Source organism: Oncorhynchus masou, chromosome 6, assembly GCF_036934945.1.
Source record: "Oncorhynchus masou masou isolate Uvic2021 chromosome 6, UVic_Omas_1.1, whole genome shotgun sequence".
Classification (NCBI taxonomy): domain Eukaryota; kingdom Metazoa; phylum Chordata; class Actinopteri; order Salmoniformes; family Salmonidae; genus Oncorhynchus; species Oncorhynchus masou.
In genome coordinates, this window is record NC_088217.1 from 34,186,711 (window position 1) to 34,213,041 (window position 26,331).

General features: G+C 41.6%; 3 protein-coding genes, 1 long non-coding RNA gene and 1 pseudogene across 4 annotated transcripts; 3 read left to right on the forward strand and 2 right to left on the reverse strand.

Annotated features, from left to right (window-relative positions):
- Nucleotides 1-706: 706 nt before the first annotated feature.
- Nucleotides 707-4,917, forward strand: LOC135541960 (sodium-dependent neutral amino acid transporter SLC6A17-like; annotated as a pseudogene).
- On the reverse strand, nt 4,289-6,854 carry LOC135541963 (uncharacterized). Its single transcript, XR_010456015.1, has 2 exons — nt 6,200-6,854; nt 4,289-5,010 (listed from the first exon to the last, which is right to left on the reverse strand). It is a non-coding gene; the product is annotated as an uncharacterized LOC135541963 (long non-coding RNA).
- On the forward strand, nt 4,913-5,949 carry LOC135541961 (sodium-dependent neutral amino acid transporter SLC6A17-like). The gene is made up of 2 exons (XM_064968491.1): nt 4,913-5,000; nt 5,127-5,949. Exon 2 carries the CDS (start codon nt 5,286-5,288, stop codon nt 5,532-5,534), a length of 249 nt encoding a protein of 82 aa, XP_064824563.1. The 5' UTR covers nt 4,913-5,000; nt 5,127-5,285; the 3' UTR covers nt 5,535-5,949.
- A 3,873-nt stretch (nt 6,855-10,727) lies between the features above and the next one.
- On the reverse strand, nt 10,728-25,877 carry LOC135541959 (potassium voltage-gated channel subfamily C member 2-like). Its single transcript, XM_064968490.1, has 4 exons — nt 25,122-25,877; nt 20,700-21,573; nt 17,443-20,599; nt 10,728-12,410 (listed from the first exon to the last, which is right to left on the reverse strand). Exons 1-3 carry the CDS (start codon nt 25,710-25,712, stop codon nt 20,595-20,597), a joined length of 1,470 nt encoding a protein of 489 aa, XP_064824562.1. The 5' UTR covers nt 25,713-25,877; the 3' UTR covers nt 10,728-12,410; nt 17,443-20,594.
- On the forward strand, nt 12,544-16,118 carry LOC135541962 (sodium-dependent neutral amino acid transporter SLC6A17-like). Its single transcript, XM_064968492.1, has one exon. It carries the CDS (start codon nt 12,698-12,700, stop codon nt 12,944-12,946), a length of 249 nt encoding a protein of 82 aa, XP_064824564.1. The 5' UTR covers nt 12,544-12,697; the 3' UTR covers nt 12,947-16,118.
- Nucleotides 25,878-26,331: the final 454 nt, after the last annotated feature.

The following is a 26,331-nucleotide window of genomic DNA, read 5'->3' on the forward strand; positions in this document are numbered from 1 at the left end:
GGAGAAGTGGAGGGTTTGTGGGGGAGAGGGGCAGGTGGGATGGGGGGGAGGGGCAGGGGGTGTGGGGGAGAAGGGCACTGGGTGTGGGAAGAGGGGCAGGGGGCGTCGGGAAGAGTGGCAGGGGACAATGGGGCAGGGTGCGTGGGGAGAGGGGCTGGGGGCATGGGGGAGAGTCAAAAGAGTGTAGGGAAGATATATGACAGGCCATACTTTTAAAGAACATGACATGACAAAAAATTGCTCTGGAATATTAGCCTACTGAACTGGAGTCCTACTGAACTGGAGTCCTACTGAACTGGAGTCCTACTGAACTGGAGTTCTACCGAACAGCAGTCCTACTGAACTGGAGTCCTACTGAACTGGAGTCCTACTGAACTGGAGTCCTACTGAACTGGAGTTCTATCGAACTGGAGTCCTACTGAACTGGAGTCCTACTGAACTGGAGTTCTATCGAACTGGAATCCTACTGAACTGCCAAATGAACTGCCTAATGGTGCCTATAACTGATTATCTATTGTTCCTGTCCTAATGAAAATGGTCTTCTGATTATCTAAGTTCAGTCTTCCAAGTTCATGTTGTCTATGTATGATTTACCCATGTGCATGTCCAGTAGCCTTCACAAGATCAGATATGGCCCAGACCAGTCACGTCTTGTGTTGGTCTACCTTGCCTCATCTACTCTGCTTCGTTCTGTTTTTTACATGTCTAATGGTTAACTTGATGTTGATCCAGCTTTGTACATTCACATAGGCTCAGCCTTCATTCTGCTTACACATGTCTAATATTTAACCTTATATCGATTTCTACTTCAAAGAGAACAGTACAGGTAGTGAAAATCACCAGATGACTGGAAATTCTCTAACACTACCCCTATATAATTTATAAATATTTCTAATAATTAAAACCAAATCAAATCTAAGTTTATTTGTCATGTGCGCTGAATACAACCTTACAGTGAAATGCTTACTTACAGGCCCCAACCAGTCCATCAGTGCGTTATAGTGTGTTCAAGCTGGAGAAGATGCTGGAGCCCCAGGTGTGGAGGGAGGCAGCCACACAGGTGTTTTCTGCCCTTGGCCTGCTTTGGTGGAGCCATCACCTTCTCCAGCTACAACAAGATAGACAACAACTGCCACTTTGACGCCATGCTCGTCTCCTTTATAAACTTTGTCACCTCCATCCTGGCTACTCTGGTGGTGTTCGCCGTGCTGGGCTTCAAGGCAAACCTTATGAATGAGAAGTGTGTTATAGTGTGAGTTCAAATCAACTGCCCTATCGGACGTAGGGTAAGTTGAGTCAAAGGGATAAGTTGAGCCACCCTTGTTTCTAGGAAACCATACACAAAATTAAATCATAATTTCATCCCCCATGGTCATAATTTCATAGAGTATGAATGAAGAAACCACATCGAAAAAGTGGTATGCAAGTTAGGTCCAAAAAACTGAAAACTGGTTTTCACAAAGTAAAATGAGTGTATTGTGTTATAAGTTATTGTGTCATGATGCTTGTATCTAAATCAAAGTATATATTTTTTAAGATTGTTTTATACATCAGTTGGGGTCTTTATAAGCTACCATATGAGGTCCTAAACCTAGCATGAAAGTGCATCCCTGTAGCTGTGTGGGTTAATATAGTCAAAATGTTTGCCTTGGGGTAAGTTGAGCCAATGTCCATGGGGTAAGTTGAGCCAATGTCCATGGGGTAAGTTGAGCCAATGGCCACCATACCCCATACAAACGATGATTACATTTGGTCAGTTTTATGCATAAAATTGATAGTATTTTTGCAATGTGTCATGCCTATGAACTCAAGTGCATTTTATTGTTACAGAGAAGACATCATCATATCCTGTGCATACAGACATAAAAAGGGCAGGGGTATCGCCCCCCCCTTGAGGTTCTTGAGAGAGCAGCCAAGGAAGTGAGAGAAAGGAAGAAGTCTTATGTTCTGTTAATTACTGATGTCGCCTTTAAGGCGGGAGCACCCTTGGTCATGCGCAGTGTTGTTCTATGTTATTCTGGTACTAACTCGTTTCAGTAAATGTGAAGCTCCAGTTCAATTGCTTGTATTCCGAGTCTTTCTTATTACATAAATAAGTACTAAGTGTTAAGACACTACAAAGTCCATTCGAGCAGGAGGCAAGGGATGAAAAAATTGACTGAATGACATTGAAGAGGTACATTGACAACAACAAAAAACAATACCTGTACCTGTGCAAATGAGAGGCTGTGACAGAGTAGCAGAGGCACACAAGGTCTTATCTGATGACATGGAGTCTGAGTTTGCTAAACATATCAAGAATCTCGCAGACCAGTTTCATGGGCTTAGTAGCCTGAAATGCAGAGAACTTACCTACGAATTGGCACATCCAAACAATATACACAACATTCTAAAATATATGTAGGTATCTTTGTTAGAAAGAAAACTATATTTCCCTTGACGGAGTGAGGCTGAATGTAAAAAATGGCTCACCTTACCCTACTCTCCCCTAGTGATAGTGGAGGAAATGTATGATGTCTAATCCAGAATGAAACCACTCTTTGCTCACACCATACATTTATTATCGTGCCCTCTCTGTGATCAGAGTCAGGACTTTTGCAGTACGTTTCATCTTGTGCACTAACATGATTCGCGGTGGTCCCTTCAGAAATGCAGAGAAGATCATTGGCTACATGAACTCTAACGTGCTGAGTCATGACCTCATTCCGCCACACGTGAACTTCAGTCCACCGTAGACTACACTGAGATGTACGGTGTCATCAAGACGGTGAAGGAGGGCAGCTTCGCCAAGCTGGGCCTGGACCCTTGTGTTCTGGAGGATGAGCTCAACAAGGTGCAGTGGGTCTGTTTGTCTGGGCTGTGAGCTCTACATCATCCATCATCAACTGGGTCTGAATATGATCTTCACAACACCATACCAAATAGGCTTTTTCTAGTCATCCTTATGCTGTATTTATTAAACTCCTTTTTGTCTCTTCTGTCCCCTCTCCCTCTCTCTATTACAATCTGTTGGTCCTCTTTTGCTCCCTCTCTCCTCCACTCTTTTCTTTCTCTATATATCCATCCCTCTCTCTGCAGTCAGTGCAGGGTACAGGCTTGGCCTTCATTGCCTTCGCAGAGGCCATGACTCATTTCCCAGCCTCTCCCTTCTGGTCCGTCATGTTCTTCTTCATGCTCATCAACCTGGGCCTGGGCAGTATGATCGGCAGCATGACAGGCATCACCACGCCCGTCCTCGACACCTACAAGATCCAGAAGGAGCTCTTCACAGGTCAGCCCTAAAACCAACTATGGCTCTCCCATTCTCCTCTATCATAGTTTCATACACAAATTCAGCATTTTTCACCAAGACAGAGTGGGGAACTAGGTGAGACTCACAAATTCTGAGATTATTAAGGATGACTCATTTTTTGTTCTATTGTTGTAGTCCTTTCAGGGCGGATTACAAAGTAATAGCAATAACAGCAATGTTGCATACATACAGTAAACACTTTGTCATCCAAGCAGACAAAAGGTTTTACATAATGTGAAGGTTATTCAACTCCACTACCAATTCATCTGTGAGGAAGACGCTATATAAAAGCTGCAGACACTGCACACTTTCAGACTAATGCTTTTAGCTACCTCATTTTGCTCCAATTCCCTCTGTCTATTTCTCTGTATCTGTATTTGTATTTATTAAGGATCCCCATTAGTTCCTGCCAAGGCAGCAGCTACCCTTCCTTGGGTCCAAACAAGATTAAGGCAGTTACACAAAACAATTAAATGATAAAACAGTACATCATACAACACATTATTACAACACTACACGACCACTACATATCTGCAATACAAAATGTATCATCAGTGGTGGGAAAAGTATCCAATTGTCATACTTGAGTAAAAGTAAAGATAATTTAATTAATAGAAAATGACTCAAGTAAAAGAGCATACTACTTGAGTAAAAGTCTAAAAGTATTTGGTTTTAAATATTCTTAAGTATCAAAAGTATAAATCATTTCAAAATCCTTGGTGCCAGACGGCACCAATTTCTTGTTTTTTAAAGTTACGGATAGCCAGGCCAACACTGACAAATAATTTACAAACGGAACATGTGTGTTTAGTGAGTCCACCAGATCAGAGGCAGTAGGGATGACCAGGGATGTTCTCTTGATAAGCATTCAAAATGTAACGAGTACTTTTGGGTGTCAGGGAAAATGTATGGAGTAAAAAATACATTATTTTCTTTAGGAGTGTAGTGAAGTAAAATAAGTATAAATAGTCAAGTAAAGTACAGATACCCCAAAAAACGACTTAAGTAGTACTTTAATGTATTTTTACTTACAGTAAGTACTTTATACCACTGTGTATAATACCACAATACAACAATATTACAACATTACAATGTACGTGTGTGTGTATGCATCTGTGTGTGTGTGTCTTTTCATAGTCTGCGTTGTTCCATAAAGTGTAGTTTTATCTGTTTATCTATTTTCAGTGTGCTGCTGTATCATAGCCTTTATCTGTGGCCTGCTCTTCGTCCAGCGCTCTGGGAACTACTTTGTCATCATGTTTGATGACTATTCCGCTGGTCTGCTACTCACTGTCGTGGTCATCCTAGAGAATGTGTCAGTGGCCTGGATCTACGGCACCAAGAGGTACAGGATGGCGTCTCCCCAGAGAGCCGCATAGTGTGAGAGAAACACTGATCATCACTGATATTGCAATGTGTGTTTTCATATGATTTAAGAGGAAAGTTTGATAAGAGGGTGAAGAGAAAGAGTCAAGGAACATGTGAATACTGTAAACTGAAGGATTTGTCTGGACCTATTTTAAACCCAAATGTATGTGTGTGTAAGGTTTATGCAGGACCTGGAGGACATGTTGGGTTTCCGGCCCCACGCCTTCTATTTCTACATGTGAAGTACGTCTCCCCTTGTTGTCTCATCGTTCTCATTATGGCTACTGTCATTGAGATGGCCATCAGCCCGCCAGGGTACAATGCATGGGTGGAGGAACTGGTCAGTCAACCTGTAGGAAAACAGTGAAAAGTTTCATATAGACACTTGACATTTTGTGTACTAGCCTTGTTACAGAGTTGAAGTCAGCACCAGGAGTATTTATTTCCCTTGTTTCTCTCTCTATAGGCTCAGAAGCATTTCCAGAGCTACCCTCCCTGGGAATTGGCCATGTGCTTCTCCCTCATCGTGATGGCCATGCTTCCTCTCCCCATCATCTTCAACGCCCGCCACTTCAACCTGATGTCTGATGGCTCCAACAAGTTGTCCGTCTCCTAACGCAAAAGCATGATGAAGGACATCTCCAACCTGGAGGAGATGGACGAGACGCACTTCATCCTGGGCAAGAACCCAAGAGAGACACCTTTGCCCAAGCCCCTGTCCCAAGCCAACCTAGTCCCCCCAGGCACCAAACCCCTGGAGAACTCCAACTCCTCGTCCGCCAACAGCTGCTACTGGATGGGCTACCAGAACAACATCAGCCCCATAACCTCCACCACCCCCGTCACCCCCACTGTCCCTGAGTTCGACTCATGATCACTGTCTATACTCTTCATGTTCCTGCCCCTAGCCTGCCCCTAAACCCCTAACAATCACCCTCCTACAGGCCAACTCACATTTAACCCTACAGAGTCTCACCACCAGAGGGACCTGCAGCGCTGCCCAAAACACGTCCACCCTCACGCTATGAGTGACCCTAGTCACAGGACACCCCTCTCCCCCTCTCCAACAGACCCAGATGTTAGAGTTTACCGCAGCAGGGGCTGCTTTGACAAGGAATCACATGGTCAGGCGTCTGAGATATTACAGTGGTGTGTATCTATCCCGAATGGAGTGTATTCAGTGCTGGACACGCAGTATGTTCTGGTCTAGAGGCCAGGCAGCAGTATTCTTATTCTGCTCTGCTCTGCTTATTGCAGACACAGTTTAGGGGAATGTAGAGAAAATCATATTTACGTTGGCATTAAGTGAAACTGAATGTGAGTATCTACTTTTTCCACAGTGCTTATTCAGATGCTGTAAATTGTCCTCATCACTCTATCTATACAGTCAGACTTTTTCCACATTTTAAGTTACGGCCTTATTCAAATGCTGTAACTTGTTATTGTCCTCATCACTCTATGCACAATATCCCATAATGACAAAGCGAAAACTGTTTTTTATAAATGTCTGCAAATGTATTAAAAATAAAAAAAACAGACCCTTTGTTATGAGACTCAAAATTGAGCTCCGGTGCATCCTGTTCCAATTGATCATCCATGAGATGTTTCTACAACTTGATTGGAGTCCACCTGTGGTAAATTCAATTGATTGGACATGATGTGGAAATGCACACACCTGTCTATATAAGGTCCCACAGTTGACAGTGCATGTCAGAGATTATACCAAGCCATGAAGTCAAAGGATTTGTCCGTAGAGCTCCGAGACAGGATTGTGTCGAGGCACAGATCTGGGGAAGGGTACCAAAAAATGTCTGCAGCATTGAAGGTCCCCAAGAACACAGTGGCCTCCATCATTCTTAAATTGAAGAAGTTTGGAACCACCAAGACTCTTCCTAGAGCTGGCCGCCCGGCCAAACTGAGCAATCAAAGGGAAGGGCCTTGGGCAGGGAGGTGACCAAGTACCCAATGGTCACTCTGACAGAGCTCCAGCTTTCCTCTGTGGAGATGGGAGAACTTTCCAGAAGGACAACCATCTCTGCAGCACTCCATCAATCAGGCTTTAATGGTAGAGTGGTCAGACAGAAGCCTAAATTCCAAACGTCACAACTGGAGGAAGCCTGGCGCCATCTCTACAGTGAAGCAAGATGGTGGCAGCATCATGCTGTGGAATGTTTTTCAGTGGCAGGCACTGGGAGACTAGTCAGGATCGAGGGAAAGATTAAAGGAACAAAGTACAGAGAAATCCTTGATGAAACCTCAGGCTGGGGCGAAGGTTCACCTTCCAACAGGACAATGACCCTAAGCTCACAGCCAAGACAACGCAAGAGTGGTTTCGGGACAAGTCTCTGAATGTCCTTGAGTGACCCAGCCAGAGCCCAGACTTGAACCAGAGCGAACCTGAAAAACCTGAAAAAAACTGAAAAAAGAGACCTGAAAATAGCTGTGCAGCGACGCTCCCAATCCAACCTGACAGAGCTTGAGAGAATCTGCAGAGAAGAATAGGAGAAACTCCACAAATACAGGTGTGCCAAGCTTGTAGCGTCATACCCAAGAAGACTCAAGGCTGTAATCGCTGCCAAAGGTGCTTCAACAAAGTACTGAGTAAAGAGTCTGAATACTTATGTAAATGTGGTATTTCTGTTTTATTTTTAATACATTTGCCAAAATATCTAAAAACCTGTTTTTGCTTTGTCATTATGGGGTATTGTGTGTAGATTGATGAAGGAAAAAAATATGCAATACATTTTAGAATGAAGGTGTAACGTAACAAAATGTGGAAAAAGTGAAGGGCTCTGAATATTTTCAGAATGCACTGTATATATTTGTGGCAGGTTTGAATCCTTTTAAGCTGTGCAGTCCCCCAAAATAAAGGTAAAATTAAATAGCAGTCCTCTATATCATATGATAGAGTGTAGTTATGCTTTCCCTAGATTTTATGTAGAACGTTTCTTTGTAATTTAGTGTGCCACTGAAGCACTTGAAGAGACGACTGCTCTTGACACACCTTCTTTCGTTTCAATGCTCTACCTGCTTCAGCTAAGTGTTTAGCGGCAGGAAGAATGTTGATTGGCATTGGTTACAATGCCAACATTCCAGAGGGATCTGTATATTTTGAAAGACTATGTGCAAGGCTGCTGTAAAGACACTGTCTTCATTGTCTATTTGATAGCATTCATGCTAGGCTCTTCACATAAGCACCACTGTCTCATCTAGTGTCAGTGTCCTACTGTATCTTGTCTACTTCAAGCCAATAGTCTCCATGTTCATCATGTAGGAGTTATATAGTGTGATACTCCAGGCCAAGCATACAGTAGCTAGTGTCTTAGAAACTTCAGTACCTCCACCAACGAGTCTGCCTGTCGACTAAGTCCTGTACATACACCATGGAGAAAATGAACAGATCACAATCACTTTCAGAGCAGAAATCCAGGGAGAAACGCACTGTATAATGTGCTGCTATTGATGTAGACGCTGAAAGAGGACTTGTCCAGTCACTACAAATAGCACAGATGAAGAGTACAAAAGGAGTCCCTCCCAGGCACAAAACCTTTTTGATGATCTCATATTATGAGAAATCGTTGCAATAAATTACTACCAAGCATATAAAAATGTATTGACATAACCTTCTTACAAATAATTCATCGGCACAAGAAAGACTAGTATTTATAGGCACAAATTGGAATGTATTACAGCAGATGTGATGATTAAGGAGCTTTGACCCAATCTGATCGAAGTCTGACTGACTTCCAATAGTTGATCCTCAAATCTCTATTTACTGATACTCATGAGCCGAATGGCAGTGCTTCATGCTTAGTATGTAAGTGTGTCTTAATTTAAACCAAGAGCACAGTTCTCCGTTGGACAATTTCAACCCTCTTACAGAAGTGAAGTATTAAAACCAGATAGAGAACTCACACAAACACACAGTGCTAGTTTAATATCTGCCAAGACCTTTTCCCACAAGTATTTACACAGTTTCATCACACAGATTGCAAAGCTTTTACTATTCGTTGTTGCCATAACAAACAAAAAAAGTACATTTGACAATCTGAAATGGCAGGGAAGGAAGGAAGGAAATGCCCCCCCCCTAAAAAAAAAGTGTGACCCACTTTTATGTCACTCTTATCGTCGTTTGAATTACAAATAGCTGTGAAGTCAAAATGGTTCCATTTTAGCTAGCTTTCTTTTATGAAGAGGATTGCTTTATTTGTATTTTTATCACAATGTTCAAAGCCATGGTGTTGATGATTAAATGGACTACATTTATATTACTGCATAATATTCTATCAGTGTATGTTGGTGCGCATAATGTTTAATACTAATTAAGAATTTATCTGTAAACGTGACCGGGTGTACTTTTTCATCCTGTGTATATTTCATTGTATATTTGAAGTTTCTCTATTTTGTAGTTGGTGTACCTTATCTATGACTATGGGAGTGTAAAAGGAGTGCGACGAGGGGTTGGGTATGTTAACCTTGTGTGATCCTAATGTAGCCTCGTTTTGAGAACGTGTATTGTCGAACTCTGATGAGCTACATGTGCAGCACTCTGGTTCTCATGTGTTCCTCTCTCAGCTGCTTGTAGAGAGGCGTGGCCCTCCAGACAAGAACACATGGATAAGCATATCTATGCAGTAGGTTAATATACAACCAGTCTTTGCTTGAAGTTCTAGTCAAGCTTTATTTGAGTCAAAATCCCTCACTTTAAACGTAAATATTCTTACGTCTGTAAGATTCTACACCCGATAATCCAATTATTCTAAAGATAGAGCAAAACTTGTGAAGTATATAAATGTCCTAACACTGAAGAACTGTTTTGATGAGAGTTAATGTGGAGGAAATGACTATTGGATGTGGTGAATATGAATGCACTTTTTCACTTGAATCTCAAAAGAGTGTTGTTATGTTTTTGTTTTCTGCATGTTGGTGTGCTCAGTGTTTGCCCTAGCGTGGGTACAGTCTTTGTTAAAGCATTGTACTATTATATTATCTGCTGCAGTAACAGCAACGGGATTGGAGGCTAAAACCTCTGTAGGGAAAATGACTTGTGTTAGGAACTGCCCCTTTGTAGCTAAAGTGTTACAGTGACTCTCAACATAATATGAGTGTGGGTATTTATTTTTACCTTTATTTAACCAGGCAAGTCAGTTAAGAACACATTCTTATTTTTAATGACGGCCTGGGAACAGTGGGTTAACTGCCTGTTCAGGGGCAGAATGACAGATTTGTACCTTGTCAGCTCGGGGGTTTGAACTCACAACCTTGCGGTTACTAGTTCAATGCTCTAACCACTAGGCTACCCTGCCGCCCCAGGTATGTGTATTTGTGTCTATGAATGTGTGTTAGTGAGTTTGTAGTGAGTTTGTAGTTTCCTTCTTATAATAAGTGGGTGCAGGGACTTACCAAGCACAAGTTGAACATTGAATCAGAGGCCCAACCAAAACCAACTCTCTCTTCCATCATGACGATTGTACGTTATTGAAACTTCACGTGAAAAGAGTAACAATATTTTTGGGGATATCACCAAAAATATCAATAAACCATAAAGAACCTGTCAAGTGATTTGTATTGAACTTTTAGGACAAGCTAGATGTGTAGATAAGATACTTGTAGTTTGGATGTCCTGAAACACTGCCGTTCTCTTTACAATTGGAACACAAGGTCCCCTAGCATTGCACAAACTTAATCATTTGGCACTCAACATATCCCATATTGGGACATAGCCATGTTCCCAGCAGAACACAATCACACGTCCTCACTCTCATTAAGTAATATATACTGTACACAGAGGAAAGTATTGTCATGGTTCACAAGGATCATAATTAATTCACATTTCAATGCAATGCAAATACGCCCTTTGTACATATTTGTGAAGCAATCCCTTGGAAGCCAACAGATGACAAATATCTGTACACAGCTGTTGTTATTCTGGAAGAGGAAATGGTGCTGTCCTCCCTCATAATGGATGTTTTGGCAGAGAACAGCTAAAGGGCTTCTCAGAAGCCAATGTACAACCCTTCAACAAGAGGACACAGCTGTGAACACAGGCTTAACCCATAAGAACACAGGCAGTAGACATTTTTATTGCGGATGATTATTACAGACAGATATTGTGGTGATGTTACGCTCTCACCCAACTGTGACATATTATTAGAAAATTACTTAACAGAAACGTAGAAACTATAGAATATACAGTAACTATAATTGCAATGTTTTAATTTGTAGTGTTAATATTGTTAGAAGTTTAAATGTTTTTATATCAAAGATAATGCATTTCATCTGTGTTTCAATTTCCCCTGATAAATTATCCATTTTGTTTCAAATATCAATGTGATTTCACACTCTCACCTAAACAAATCATGAATAAGCATTAACCAGGCAAGTATTGATCAAATTACAGAAATAGCATTGTTTCAACTCATTGTTTCACATATGGAAATGTACATGTCTTAATCAATGCTCAATTCATGTAAAATGAATTAGTATAGCTATACTAAACCAAAATATTAACACATGCAACAATTTCAACGATTTTACTCCTACAGTGAATCAGTCACTTGAAATAAATAAATTAGGCCCTAATCTATGGATTTCACATGACTGGGCAGGGGCAAAGCCATGGGTGGGCCTGGGAGGGCATAGGCCGACCCATTTGGCAACTAGGTCCAGCCAATCAGAATATTTTTTAGTCACAGAATATTGTCTCAGACGATCCCGCAGGTGAAGAAGCCAATGTTGAGGTCCTGGGCTGGCGTGGTTATTCCTGCAGTGGACATTCCAGCAGTCAGCATGCCAATTTAACGCTCCCTCAAAACATCTGTGGCATTGTGTTGTGTGACAAAACTGCACATTTTAGAGTGGCCAATTATTGTCCCCAACCCATGTAATGATCATGCTGTTTAATCAGTTTCTTGATATGCTACACCTGTCAGGTGAATGGATTATCTTGGCAAAGGAGAAATGCTCACTACACGGACAAACTGTGAACAAATTTGTTTACAAAATTTGAGAGGAAGAAGCTTTTTGTGCTAATGGAAAATGTCTGGGCTCTTTCATTTCAGTTCATGAAACATGGGACCAACACTGTGTTGTGATTATATTTTTGTTCAGTGTAAATTACTTGACTGAAACTTGAATATGATTAAAAACTCTACATGTCAGCAAAAGTATTGTATTTGGTTCAAAACATTCTCTAAGACCTAAACCTCAAATGGAGTTGTGCATAAAGGGTGTGACCATTGAGCAAGTTGAGGAAGCTGAACTCCTAGGTAATGGTCAATTATCATGGTCAAGTCATTTTGACAAAGTTGTGAAGATGGGGAGGGTTATGTCTGGTATAACAGTTGCATAATCAGATAAGATACAGCTCAGACACCCATACATACCCCACAAGACATGCCACCAGGGGTCTCTTCACAGTCCCCATGTCATCACTGATATTGCAATGTGTGTTTTCATATGATTTAAGAGGAAAGTTTGATAAGAGGGTGAAGAGAAAGAGTCAAGGAACATGTGAATACTGTAAACTGAAGGATTTGTCTGGACCTATTTTAAACCCACCTGTATGTGTGTGTAAGGTTTATGCAGGACCTGGAGGACATGTTGGGTTTCCGGCCCCATGCCTTCTATTTCTACAAGTGGAAGTACGTCTCCCCTTGTTGTCTCATCGTTCTCATTATGGCTACTGTCATTGAGATGGCCATCAGCCCGCCAGGGTACAATGCATGGGTGGAGGAACTGGTCAGTCAACCTGTTGGAAAACAGTGAAAAGTTTCATATAGACACTTGACATTTTGTGTACTAGCCTTGTTACAGAGTTGAAGTCAGCACCAGGAGTATTTCTTTTTCCCCTTATTTCCCTTGTTTCTCTCTCTATAGGCTCAGAAGCGTTTCCAGAGCTACCCTCCCTGGGAATTGGCCATGTGCTTTTCCCTCATCGTGATGGCCATGCTTCCTCTCCCCATCGTCTTCAACGCCCGCCACTTCAACCTGATGTCTGATGGCTCCAACAAGTTGTCCGTCTCCTAACGCAAGAGCATGATGAAGGACATCTCCAACCTGGAGGAGGTGGACGAGATGCACTTCATCCTGGGCAAGAACCCAAGAGAGACACCTTTGCCCAAGCCCCCGTCCCAAGCCAACCTAGTCCCCCCAGGCACCAAACCCCTGGAGAACTCCAACTCCTCGTCCGCCAACAGCTGCTACCGGACGGGCTACCAGAACAACATCAGCCCCATAACCTCCACCACCCCCGTCACCCCCACTGTCCCTGAGTTCGACTCATGATCACTGTCTATACTCTTCATGTTCCTGCCCCTAGCCTGCCCCTAAACCCCTAACAATCACCCTCCTACAGGCCAACTCACATTTAACCCTACAGAGTCTCACCACCAGAGGGACCTGCAGCGCTGCCCAAAACACGTCCACCCTCACGCTATGAGTGACCCTAGTCAGAGGACACCCCTCTCCCCCTCTCCAACAGACCCAGATGTTAGAGTTTACCGCAGCAGGGGCTGCTTTGACAAGGAATCACATGGTCAGGCGTCTGAGATATTACAGTGGTGTGTATCTATCCCGAATGGAGTGTATTCAGTGCTGGACACGCAGTATGTTCTGGTCTAGAGGCCAGGCAGCAGTATTCTTATTCTGCTCTGCTCTGCTCTGCTTATTGCAGACACAGTTTAGGGGAATGTAGAGAAAATCATATTTACGTTGGCATTAAGTGAAACTGAATGTGAGTATCTATACAGTGCATTCGGAAAGAATTCAGACTTTTTCCACATTTTAAGTTACGGCCTTATTCAAATGCTGTAACTTGTTATTGTCCTCATCACTCTATGCACAATACCCCATAATGACAAAGCGAAAACTGTTTATTATAAATGTCTGCAAATGTATTAAAAATAAAAAAACAGACCCTTTGTTATGAGACTCAAAATTGAGCTCTGGTGCATCCTGTTCCGATTGATCATCCATGAGATGTTTCTACAACTTGATTGGAGTCCACCTGTGGTAAATTCAATTGATTGGACATGATGTGGAAAGGCACACACCTGTCTATATAAGGTCCCACAGTTGACAGTGCATGTCAGAGAATATACCAAGCCATGAAGTCAAAGGATTTGTCCGTAGAGCTCCAAGACAGGATTGTGTCGAGGCACAGATCTGGGGAAGGGTACCAAAAAATGTGTGCAGCATTGAAGGTCCCCAAGAACACAGTGGCCTCCATCATTCTTAAATTGAAGAAGTTTGGAACCACCAAGACTCTTCCTAGAGCTGGCCGCCCGGCCAAACTGAGCAATCAAAGGGAAGGGCCTTGGGCAGGGAGGTGACCAAGTACCCAATGGTCACTCTGACAGAGCTCCAGCTTTCCTCTGTGGAGATGGGAGAACTTTCCAGAAGGACAACCATCTCTGCAGCACTCCATCAATCAGGCTTTAATGGTAGAGTGGTCAGACAGAAGCCTAAATTCCAAACGTCACAACTGGAGGAAGCCTGGCGCCATCTCTACGGTGAAGCAAGATGGTGGCAGCATCATGCTGTGGAATGTTTTTCAGTGGCAGGCACTGGGAGACTAGTCAGGATCGAGGGAAAGATTAAAGGAACAAAGTACAGAGAAATCCTTGATGAAACCTCAGGCTGGGGCGAAGGTTCATCTTCCAACAGGACAATGACCCTAAGCTCACAGCCAAGACAACGCAAGAGTGGTTTCGGGACAAGTCTCTGAATGTCCTTGAGTGACCCAGCCAGAGCCCAGACTTGAACCAGAGCGAACCTGAAAAACCTGAAAAAACCTGAAAAAAGAGACCTGAAAATAGCTGTGTAGCGACGCTCCCAATCCAACCTGACAGAGCTTGAGAGAATCTGCAGAGAAGAATAGGAGAAACTCCACAAATACAGGTGTGCCAAGCTTGTAGCGTCATACCCAAGAAGACTCAAGGCTGTAATCGCTGCCAAAGGTGCTTCAACAAAGTACTGAGTAAAGAGTCTGAATACTTATGTAAATGTGGTATTTCTGTTTTATTTTTAATACATTTGCCAAAATATCTAAAAACCTGTTTTTGCTTTGTCATTATGGGGTATTGTGTGTAGATTGATGAAGGAAAAAAATATGCAATACATTTTAGAATGAAGGTGTAACGTAACAAAATGTGGAAAAAGTGAAGGGCTCTGAATATTTTCAGAATGCACTGTATATATTTGTGGCAGGTTTGAATCCTTTTAAGCTGTGCAGTCCCCCAAAATAAAGGTAATATTAAATAGCAGTCCTCTATATCATATGATAGAGTGTAGTTATGCTTTCCCTAGATTTTATGTAGAACGTTTCTTTGTAATTTAGTGTGCCACTGAAGCACTTGAAGAGACGACTGCTCTTGACACGCCTTCTTTCGTTTCAATGCTCTACCTGCTTCAGCTAAGTGTTTAGCGGCAGGAAGAATGTTGATTGGCATTGGTTACAATGCCAACATTCCAGAGGGATCTGTATATTTTGAAAGACTATGTGCAAGGCTGCTGTAAAGACACTGTCTTCATTGTCTATTTGATAGCATTCATGCTAGGCTCTTCACATAAGCACCACTGTCTCATCTAGTGTCAGTGTCCTACTGTATCTTGTCTACTTCAAGCCAATAGTCTCCATGTTCATCATGTAGGAGTTATATAGTGTGATACTCCAGGCCAAGCATACAGTAGCTAGTGTCTTAGAAACTTCAGTACCTCCACCAACGAGTCTGCCTGTCGACTAAGTCCTGTACATACACCATGGAGAAGAATGAACAGATCACAATCACTTTCAGAGCAGAAATCCAGGGAGAAACGCACTGTATAATGTGCTGCTATTGATGTAGACGCTGAAAGAGGACTTGTCCAGTCACTACAAATAGCACAGATGAAGAGTACAAAAGGAGTCCCTCCCAGGCACAAAACCTTTTTGATGATCTCATATTATGAGAAATCGTTGCAATAAATTACTACCAAGCATATAAAAATGTATTGACATAACCTTCTTACAAATAATTCATCGGCACAAGAAAGACTGTAGTATTTATAGGCACAAATTGGAATGTATTACAGCAGATGTGATGATTAAGGAGCTTTGACCCAATCTGATCGAAGTCTGACTGACTTCCAATAGTTGATCCTCAAATCTCTATTTACTGATACTCATGAGCAGAATGGCAGTGCTTCATGCTTAGTATGTAAGTGTGTCTTAATTTAAACCAAGAGCACAGTTCTCCGTTGGACAATTTCAACCCTCTTACAGAAGTGAAGTATTAAAACCAGATAGAGAACTCACACAAACACACAGTGCTAGTTTAATATCTGCCAAGACCTTTTCCCACAAGTATTTACACAGTTTCATCACACAGATTGCAAAGCTTTTACTATTCGTTGTTGCCATAACAAACAAAAAAAGTACATTTGACAATCTGAAATGGCAGGGAAGGAAGGAAGGAAATGCCCCCCTAAAAAAAAAAAGTGTGACCCACTTTTATGTCACTCTTATCGTCGTTTGAATTACAAATAGCTGTGAAGTCAAAATGGTTCCATTTTAGCTAGCTTTCTTTTATGAAGAGGATTGCTTTATTTGTATTTTTATCACAATGTTCAAAGCCATGGTGTTGATGATTAAATGGACTACATTTATATTACTGCATAATATTCTATCAGTGTATGTTGGTGCGCATAATGTTTAATACTAATTAAGAATTTATCTGTAAACGTGACCGGGTGTACTTTTTCATCCTGTGTATATTTCATTGTATATTTGAAGTTTCTCTATTTTGTAGTTGGTGTACCTTATCTATGACTATGGGAGTGTAAAAGGAGTGCGACGAGGGGTTGGGTATGTTAACCTTGTGTGATCCTAATGTAGCCTCGTTTTGAGAACGTGTATTGTCGAACTCTGATGAGCTACATGTGCAGCACTCTGGTTCTCATGTGTTCCTCTCTCAGCTGCTTGTAGAGAGGCGTGGCCCTCAGACAAGAACACATGGATAAGCATATCTATGCAGTAGGTTAATATACAACCAGTCTTTGCTTGAAGTTCTAGTCAAGCTTTATTTGAGTCAAAATCCCTCACTTTAAACGTAAATATTCTTACGTCTGTAAGATTCTACACCCGATAATCCAATTATTCTAAAGATAGAGCAAAACTTGTGAAGTATATAAATGTCCTAACACTGAAGAACTGTTTTGATGAGAGTTAATGTGGAGGAAATGACTATTGAATGTGGTGAATATGAATGCACTTTTTCACTTGAATCTCAAAAGAGTGTTGTTATGTTTTTGTTTTCTGCATGTTGGTGTGCTCAGTGTTTGCCCTAGCGTGGGTACAGTCTTTGTTAAAGCATTGTACTATTATATTATCTGCTGCAGTAACAGCAACGGGATTGGAGGCTAAAACCTCTGTAGGGAAAATGACTTGTGTTAGGAACTGCCCCTTTGTAGCTAAAGTGTTACAGTGACTCTCAACATAATATGAGTGTGGGTATTTATTTTTACCTTTATTTAACCAGGCAAGTCAGTTAAGAACACATTCTTATTTTTAATGATGGCCTGGGAACAGTGGGTTAACTGCCTGTTCAGGGGCAGAACGACAGATTTGTACCTTGTCAGCTCGGGGGTTTGAACTCACAACCTTGCGGTTACTAGTTCAACGCTCTAACCACTAGGCTACCCTGCCGCCCCAGGTATGTGTATTTGTGTCTATGAATGTGTGTTAGTGAGTTTGTAGTGAGTTTGTAGTTTCCTTCTTATAATAAGTGGGTGCAGGGACTTACCAAGCACAAGTTGAACATTGAATCAGAGGCCCAACCAAAACCAACTCTCTCTTCCATCATGACGATTGTACGTTATTGAAACTTCACGTGAAAAGAGTAACAATATTTTTTGGGATATCACCAAAAATATCAATAAACCATAAAGAACCTGTCAAGTGATTTGTATTGAACTTTTAGGACAAGCTAGATGTGTAGATAAGATACTTGTAGTTTGGATGTCCTGAAACACTGCCGTTCTCTTTACAATTGGAACACAAGGTCCCCTAGCATTGCACAAACTTAATCATTTGGCACTCAACATATCCCATATTGGGACATAGCCATGTTCCCAGCAGAACACAATCACACGTCCTCACTCTCATTAAGTAATATATACTGTACACAGAGGAAAGTATTGTCATGGTTCACAAGGATCATAATTAATTCACATTTCAATGCAATGCAAATACGCCCTTTGTACATATTTGTGAAGCAATCCCTTGGAAGCCAACAGATGACAAATATCTGTACACAGCTGTTGTTATTCTGGAAGAGGAAATGGTGCTGTCCTCCCTCATAATGGATGTTTTGGCAGAGAACAGCTAAAGGGCTTCTCAGAAGCCAATGTACAACCCTTCAACAAGAGGACACAGCTGTGAACACAGGCTTAACCCATAAGAACACAGGCAGTAGACATTTTTATTGCGGATGATTATTACAGACAGATATTGTGGTGATGTTACGCTCTCACCCAACTGTGACATATTATTAGAAAATTACTTAACAGAAACGTAGAAACTATAGAATATACAGTAACTATAATTGCAATGTTTTAATTTGTAGTGTTAATATTGTTAGAAGTTTAAATGTTTTTATATCAAAGATAATGCATTTCATCTGTGTTTCAATTTCCCCTGATAAATTATCCATTTTGTTTCAAATATCAATGTGATTTCACACTCTCACCTAAACAAATCATGAATAAGCATTAACCAGGCAAGTATTGATCAAATTACAGAAATAGCATTGTTTCAACTCATTGTTTCACATATAGAAAAGTACATGTCTTAATCAATGCTCAATTCATGTAAAATGAATTAGTATAGCTATACTAAACCAAAATATTAACACATGCAACAATTTTAACGATTTTACTCCTACAGTGAATCAGTCACTTGAAATAAATAAATTAGGCCCTAATCTATGGATTTCACATGACTGGGCAGGGGCAAAGCCATGGGTGGGCCTGGGAGGGCATAGGCCGACCCATTTGGCAACTAGGTCCAGCCAATCAGAATATTTTTTAGTCACAGAATATTGTCTCAGACGATCCCGCAGGTGAAGAAGCCAATGTTGAGGTCCTGGGCTGGCGTGGTTATTCCTGCAGTGGACATTCCAGCAGTCAGCATGCCAATTTAACGCTCCCTCAAAACATCTGTGGCATTGTGTTGTGTGACAAAACTGCACATTTTAGAGTGGCCAATTATTGTCCCCAACCCATGTAATGATCATGCTGTTTAATCAGTTTCTTGATATGCTACACCTGTCAGGTGAATGGATTATCTTGGCAAAGGAGAAATGCTCACTACACGGACAAACTGTGAACAAATTTGTTTACAAAATTTGAGAGGAAGAAGCTTTTTGTGCTAATGGAAAATGTCTGGGCTCTTTCATTTCAGTTCATGAAACATGGGACCAACACTGTGTTGTGATTATATTTTTGTTCAGTGTAAATTACTTGAGTGAAACTTGAATATGATTAAAAACTCTACATGTCAGCAAAAGTATTGTATTTGGTTCAAAACATTCTCTAAGACCTAAACCTCAAATGGAGTTGTGCATAAAGGGTGTGACCATTGAGCAAGTTGAGGAAGCTGAACTCCTAGGTAATGGTCAATTATCATGGTCAAGTCATTTTGACAAAGTTGTGAAGATGGGGAGGGTTATGTCTGGTATAACAGTTGCATAATCAGATAAGATACAGCTCAGACACCCATACATACCCCACAAGACATGCCACCAGGGGTCTCTTCACAGTCCCCATGTCCAAAACAATTCACGGAAATGCACAGTATTATACAGAGCCATGAACGCATGGAACTCCCGTCCATCTCCAATTACTCAAGCAAACAGCAAAATTACATAAAACAAATGGATAAAACAACATCTCATGGCACAATAGGGACTGTGAAATGACACACATACAAACACATGCCCACACACTCTATCACACTCTAACACAAACAATCTATACACACATTATTCTTTAGTTCTGTTGTTTGTACAATGAGTGTAGAGAACATTAAGAACCCCTGGTCTTTCCATGACCAGGTGAATACAGGTGATAGCTATGATCACTTATTGATGTAATTTGTTAAATCCACTTTAATCAGTGTATAAGGTTAGAGAAGGATTTTTAAGCCTTGAGATAATTGAGACATGGATTGTGTATGTGTGCCATTCTGAGGGTGAATGGGCAAAACAAAAAATGTAAGTGCCTTTGAACGGGTATGGTAGTAGGTGCCAGGGGCAGCGGTTTGTGTCAAGAACTGCAACGCTGCTGGTTTTTTTACACTCAGTTTCTCAACTGTGAATTAACAGTTTCCAGTGTGTATCAAGAATGATCCACCACCCAATGGCCATCCAGCCAACTTGACACAACTGTGGGAAGCATTGAAGTTAACATGGGCCAGCTTCCCTGTGGAACACTTCCGACACCTTTCCCCGACAAAGTCCACGCCCCGACGAATTGAGGCTGTTCTGAGGGCAAAAGGGGGTGCAACTCAATGTTAGGAAGGTGTTCTTGATGTTTGGAATGCTAACTGTATATTGTATCATTTTACATTTGTGTGACTGTTCTTGTCTACCAGTACATCAGTGTTTTGTTACTTGTTGTGTTTTATGTTTTTGTGTGGACCCCAGGAAAAATAGCTGCTGCTTCTGCAAAAGCTAATGGGGATCCGAATAAACCAATAATACATACTACCTTGAATGCACACAAACAAATATTGTTTGTCCTTTACCCATGCAATGGTCTATAAAGATATTAAAATGTAAAATGTTATAATGTTATTGATGGTATAACATAGCTATAATGTCCCAATCCGGTGTAATGGTACAATCAGGATCCAGTCTCTACATCCAGGGTCTCATAGCCAGACTAATGCCGGGATTCACTCTAAGAGGGAAAGAGAGAGAAAAGTTGATCTTGTTTTCTGAGCAACAAAAATAGGGATATTAATATAATCAAATATGAATATACAAATATTATAAAATACCTGAACAAGAGTGCTCCCCTGATAACAGGCGTAATTCTACCTGCTCCCCACTTGGGGATGGCTGGCTAAGCGTTCCAGACAGGGGCAGGTGTTGCCTCTTCTTCTTTGGGAGCTTTTGTTGGGCCATGGCCAGGGAGTAGTACAGGCGGAAGTTATTGACTATGACTGGGACAGGCATGGCGATGGTCAGAATACCTGCCAGTGCACACAGGGCTCCAATTACCATGCCGGAACAGGTCTCCGGGTACATGTCCCCATAGCCCAGGGTTGTCATGGTAACCACCGCCCACCAGAAGCCTATGGGGATGTTCTTAAAATTGGTGTGCGCAGTCAAAGTTGGGTCTTCAGGGTCACCATGTACTCGCTCTGCGTAGAATTCCAGGGTGCTGAAAATTAGCATTCCAATTCCAAAGAAGACAGCAAGGAGGCAGAACTCTTGAACGCTGGCCTTTAGTGTGTAGACTAACACACGCACTCCCACCATGTGGCGCATCAGCTTAAAGATCCTCAGGATCCTCACAAAGTTCAGCACACGCAGGAAGCCCAGGGCATTCCCACTCAGCCCCACATCCAGGAAGAAGGGCAGGATGGCCACAAAGTCAATGATGTTTAGTATGTTCTTCACAAACACCAGTATGTTGGAGCAGCAGGTGAAACGGACCAGGAACTCAAATATGAACCACACCACACAGACGCCCTCCACCACAGTCAGAGTAGGTTCGGTCACTGTCTCATAGTATGTCACCTCTTCTGTGTGGTTCCCATTATTGACCAGCTCTGTGCGTTGCTCTAACGTGTGGAAGCTCTCATGTGTCTCCAGACAGAAAACTGTGATGGAAAGGAGGATGAAGAAGAGGGAAACAAATGCAATGACCTGCAAATGACAAGAATGGTTATCATATGACTCTGAGTGGATCATCTCATAATGATTAAAGACACAAACAATACACTGATTTATTTGTCTTCTAGGTTTGATTGGCGTGTTGGACATACATTGTATCAAAAAGGCTATTGGTTGGTGAGATGAGGCTGTTGTCTCCTGAACTGACTCAATCCCATGGTTGCTGTTTCATATGGAGCCACAGTACCTTCATTTGAGTGACATGAGCTAATGAGAGTTACAGTGCCTTGCGAAAGTATTCGGCCCCCTTGAACTTTGCGACCTTTTGCCACATTTCAGGCTTCAAACATAAAGATATAAAACTGTATTTTTTTGTGAAGAATCAACAACAATTGGGACACAATCATAAAGTGGAACGACATTTATTGGATATTTCAAACTTTTTTAACAAATCAAAAACTGAAAAATTGGGCCTGCAAAATTATTCAGCCCCTTTACTTTCAGTGCAGCAAACTCTCTCCAGAAGTTCAGTGAGGATCTCTGAATGATCCAATGTTGACCTAAATGACTAATGATGATAAATACAATCCACCTGTGTGTAATCAAGTCTCCGTATAAATGCACCTGCACTGTGATAGTCTCAGAGGTCCGTTAAAAGCGCAGAGAGCATCATGAAGAACAAGGAACACACCAGGCAGGTCCGAGATACTGTTGTGAAGAAGTTTAAAGCCGGATTTGGATACAAAAAGATTTCCAAGCTTTAAACATACCAAGGAGCACTGTGCAAGCGATAATATTGAAATGGAAGGAGTATCAGACCACTGCAAATCTACCAAGACCTGGCCGTCCCTCTAAACTTTCAGCTCATACAAGGAGAAGACTGATCAGAGATGCAGCCAAGAGGCCCATGATCACTCTGGATGAACTGCAGAGATCCACAGCTGAGGTGGGAGACTCTGTCCATAGGACAACAATCAGTCGTATATTGCACAAATCTGGCCTTTATGGAAGAGTGGCAAGAAGAAAGCCATTTCTTAATGATATCCATAAAAAGTGTAGTTTAAAGTTTGCCACAAGCCACCTGGGAGACACACCAAACATGTGGAAGAAGGTGCTCTGGTCAGATGAAACCAAAATTGAACTTTTTGGCAACAATGCAAAACGTTATGTTTGGCGTAAAAGCAACACAGCTCATCACCCTGAACACACCATACCCACTGTCAAACATGGTGGTGGCAGCATCATGGTTTGGGCCTGCTTTTCTTCAGCAGGGACAGGGAAGATGGTTAAAATTGATGGGAAGATGGATGGAGCCAAATACAGGACCATTCTGGAAGAAGACCTGATGGAGTCTGCAAAAGACCTGAGACTGGGACGGAGATTTGTCTTCCAACAAGACAATGATCCAAAACATAAAGCAAAATCTACAATGGAATGGTTCAAAAATAAACATATCCAGGTGTTAGAATGGCCAAGTCAAAGTCCAGACCTGAATCCAATCGAGAATCTGTGGATAGAACTGAAAACTGCTGTTCACAAATGCTCTCCATGCAACCTCACTGAGCTCAAGCTGTTTTGCAAGGAGGAATGGGAAAAAATGTCAGTCTCTCGATGTGCAAAACTGATAGAGACATACCCCAAGCGACTTACAGCTGTAATCGCAGCAAAAGGTGGCGCTACAAAGTATTAACTTAAGGGGGCTGAATAATTTTGCACGCCCATTGTTTCAGTTTTTGATTTGTTAAAAAAGTTTGAAATATCCAATAAATGTCGTTCCACTTCATGATTGTGTCCCACTTGTTGTTGATTCTTCACAAAAAATACAGTTTTATATCTTTATGTTTGAAGCCTGAAATGTGGCAAAAGGTTGCAAAGTTCAAGGGGGCCGAATACTTTCGCAAGGCACTGTACATTACTGAACCATTCAAGGGACTCTGAGGGTGAATCTCAATTGCATTTTTTAATTCCTCACATCTTCTCTCCCCATCTCCTTCTCAAAGCACATTGGAGCAGAAGATCTGAAGTTTCTGCACACTAATATTCTCTGTTTTAAGAAGGAGGAAAGGAAAACATATGTAAGAAGAACATAGAATTGAGATTCACCCTGAAGCTTCAATTCTGGTGAAGCTGCTTTTATTATGGGAGTGTAGTAGAAATCTGAGTGTAGTAGAAACAGTGGATTTTTTGTTTTAGTTTTGCACACCCCAGGTGTGCCTTTACTTATTTTTTACATTTGATTTATGCGACTACCTTTTGTAGTTGTTTTTTTGCCCTTTTTGTCTGTGATTACTTTTACTTTTATTTATATCTTATTATTTTTTTGTTTTAAATTGTATTTGTGAAGTGCATGGCTTAAAGATATGGATATGGCTGATTCTGTTGCAAAACATTTCTTAAACGGAAGCAAACAAAACGGGGCGTGATCTCCCTGAATTTGTTCAATAAAAACTCTTGTTTGGCAAATGATTACACCCCAGGTGTAGCCCACAAATCGTATGGGCATGGTTGACATGTTCCAACTATTTATTGGATTCCATGCCTCAGTAGGCTATTAAGCATATGCACAATTTAATGTTATTTTTTCAGGAGGGGAATTAGGCTACATGCAGCTATTTACATGTTGTACACAAAAGATGATCAACATGTTCATACAAACTTGCAGATAGTTTTTTGCCCCAAGGCATAACTCAAGTGGGGAGTTACATGCAGCTATTTAGGCAGCATATCAAACACAAGCAGGACACAGACATAGTCTAATTAGCAATTTAGTGTTATTTTTTTTAAATCATAGTTGCAAACATTGGCTAAACAGGAGGCGGACAGGCAGCCAAAGTAGTAGGGGTTCTATTTCAGCAACTCTGGCAAGTGGCAACGAAATGGCAGCAACTACGAAGATTGGCCTACAGTATCCCACAAAACACAGATTGTTTTTACTCCAATGCAACATGTATGGACTGTGTCCTGCTTGTGCAACTGCAATATCCATTACAGCAGACAGAGAACGTTGTTGCCATCATAAAAGCCTTGAATGTTCGTTCAAATCACAGCAGGATTCTTATTTCAGCTGCTCAGAATATGAGGTAGTGATATAGACTACATTAACAAAGAAAAAAATGTGTACGCAAATTAACACATGCACAGAAGGTGATCTGGATGTATAGGTTTGAGAATTAGGTTTCCAGAGGGGCAGAGCAAGGGCACAAACTTGGGATTCATAACCACGGCCTTTAAAGAGGTGTGGTTCATCAGATGTGCTTGAGGCTTTCAGAGCTGCTTCCACGTGCATCTCCAAGCCAGTGCAAGTGTTTATTGTTCTTCAAAATGAGTGCCTCTGTTTCACTGCTGTGATCCGTATCTATGCCTGCTGCCTGCTCTGCACAGTCATTAGAGCTGTTTGGTTTATGGAAAAGCCATATGGTTTATAACTGCAGTAAACAGAGCCTGCCTGCTACCACACCACCTTCTCCACAGCTTGGTAGGAATGTCCAGAGGGAATTACCCAGCCTCACACTGACTAGCCTGATTCAGTCCCTGTTAAAACAACTTTTTTTTTTAATTGGGAGAGAATAAAGAATACAAACCTTGGCAGCCGTAGACGAGAACGGGTCGTCAAATAAAGCCCAGATTTTTGCTCTCCACCTTTTGAAGCAGCTCTGAGAATTAGCTGGGTTGTCCTCAACATCGAATGACTCTGGAAACTCTTCATTGTGGTGCTCTTTTGAGTCAGATGGCCCGAACGCTGCAAGGGCCACTTCGGCATCCCTATGTTGGCAGAATGTTATCCAGCAACAAGGTTCCACGTCCGCCTTGTCGACCTCCCAAAAAGCCAACTCCTCTTCAAAAAGGGGACCGCAGACATCTTTTGGACAGTGAAGCTTACCGGTTCTGTAATAATTCAGAACATTGGAGAAAACACCTGGATGTCTGTCGAAGAAGAATTCAAGGTCACCACTTGGGTCATGATCCATCAGTTTAGCCAAACGGGTACCGGGCAAGCTCTTGAGAGTGCTCATGTAAGTTTCATGATGCATGCCACCAACGTTGATCACAACCTTTTTCATGACATCCCCCTTTGTGTCCCAGTCTTCCCTTAGATATGTTTTCAATGAAGTACTGTCGAGGCCATGGGCTGAAGTATGGCCCTGAGAGGACACATACGTTGAGCTGATCATTACCTGGAGGGGAGAGAATTGCACGTCCAGGAATGTTGTTTAGCCTACGGTCCTCGTCTGCGCCAACATTTTTGAAGAGATTTAAAAGGTTTCTCAGGCCCAGGGGTAAAGAAAAACAGCATTACGGCAGGCAATCATCTCTCTCCTTTGGTAGTTAAGTTTGGGAAGAAATAATGATCTTTCCTTCCTATTTATTTCTTCAGAGCCTATTACAGTGTAGTCCCGCCCTGTAGGCAGCCCCCTTTTTGCATTCCAAAGTTTTTGTCCACTTCTGTCAGTTAGGGAAACCTGGTCTCTAAGCATTTCGTATTATTCCTTAAGTAAGTCTGAGATACTCCATTTAGTATGTTATGTTACATTTTGTATGGTATGTATTAATTTGTGGATGTCCAACACCCATTTCATATGATATATTACAAATTAAAAAGGTGCATTATGTTACGAATTGGTAAAACGTACAATATGTTCCCGAATTTGCAAAATGTATGATATGTTGCGAATTCCAACTAGGTGGCTAGAGTTAACTAGCTGGCTAGGGTTATGTTTAGGAGTTAGGTTAGAGGGTTACAGTCAGGAGAAGAGATCCGTTATGAGATTTGAACTCACAACCTTTGAGTTG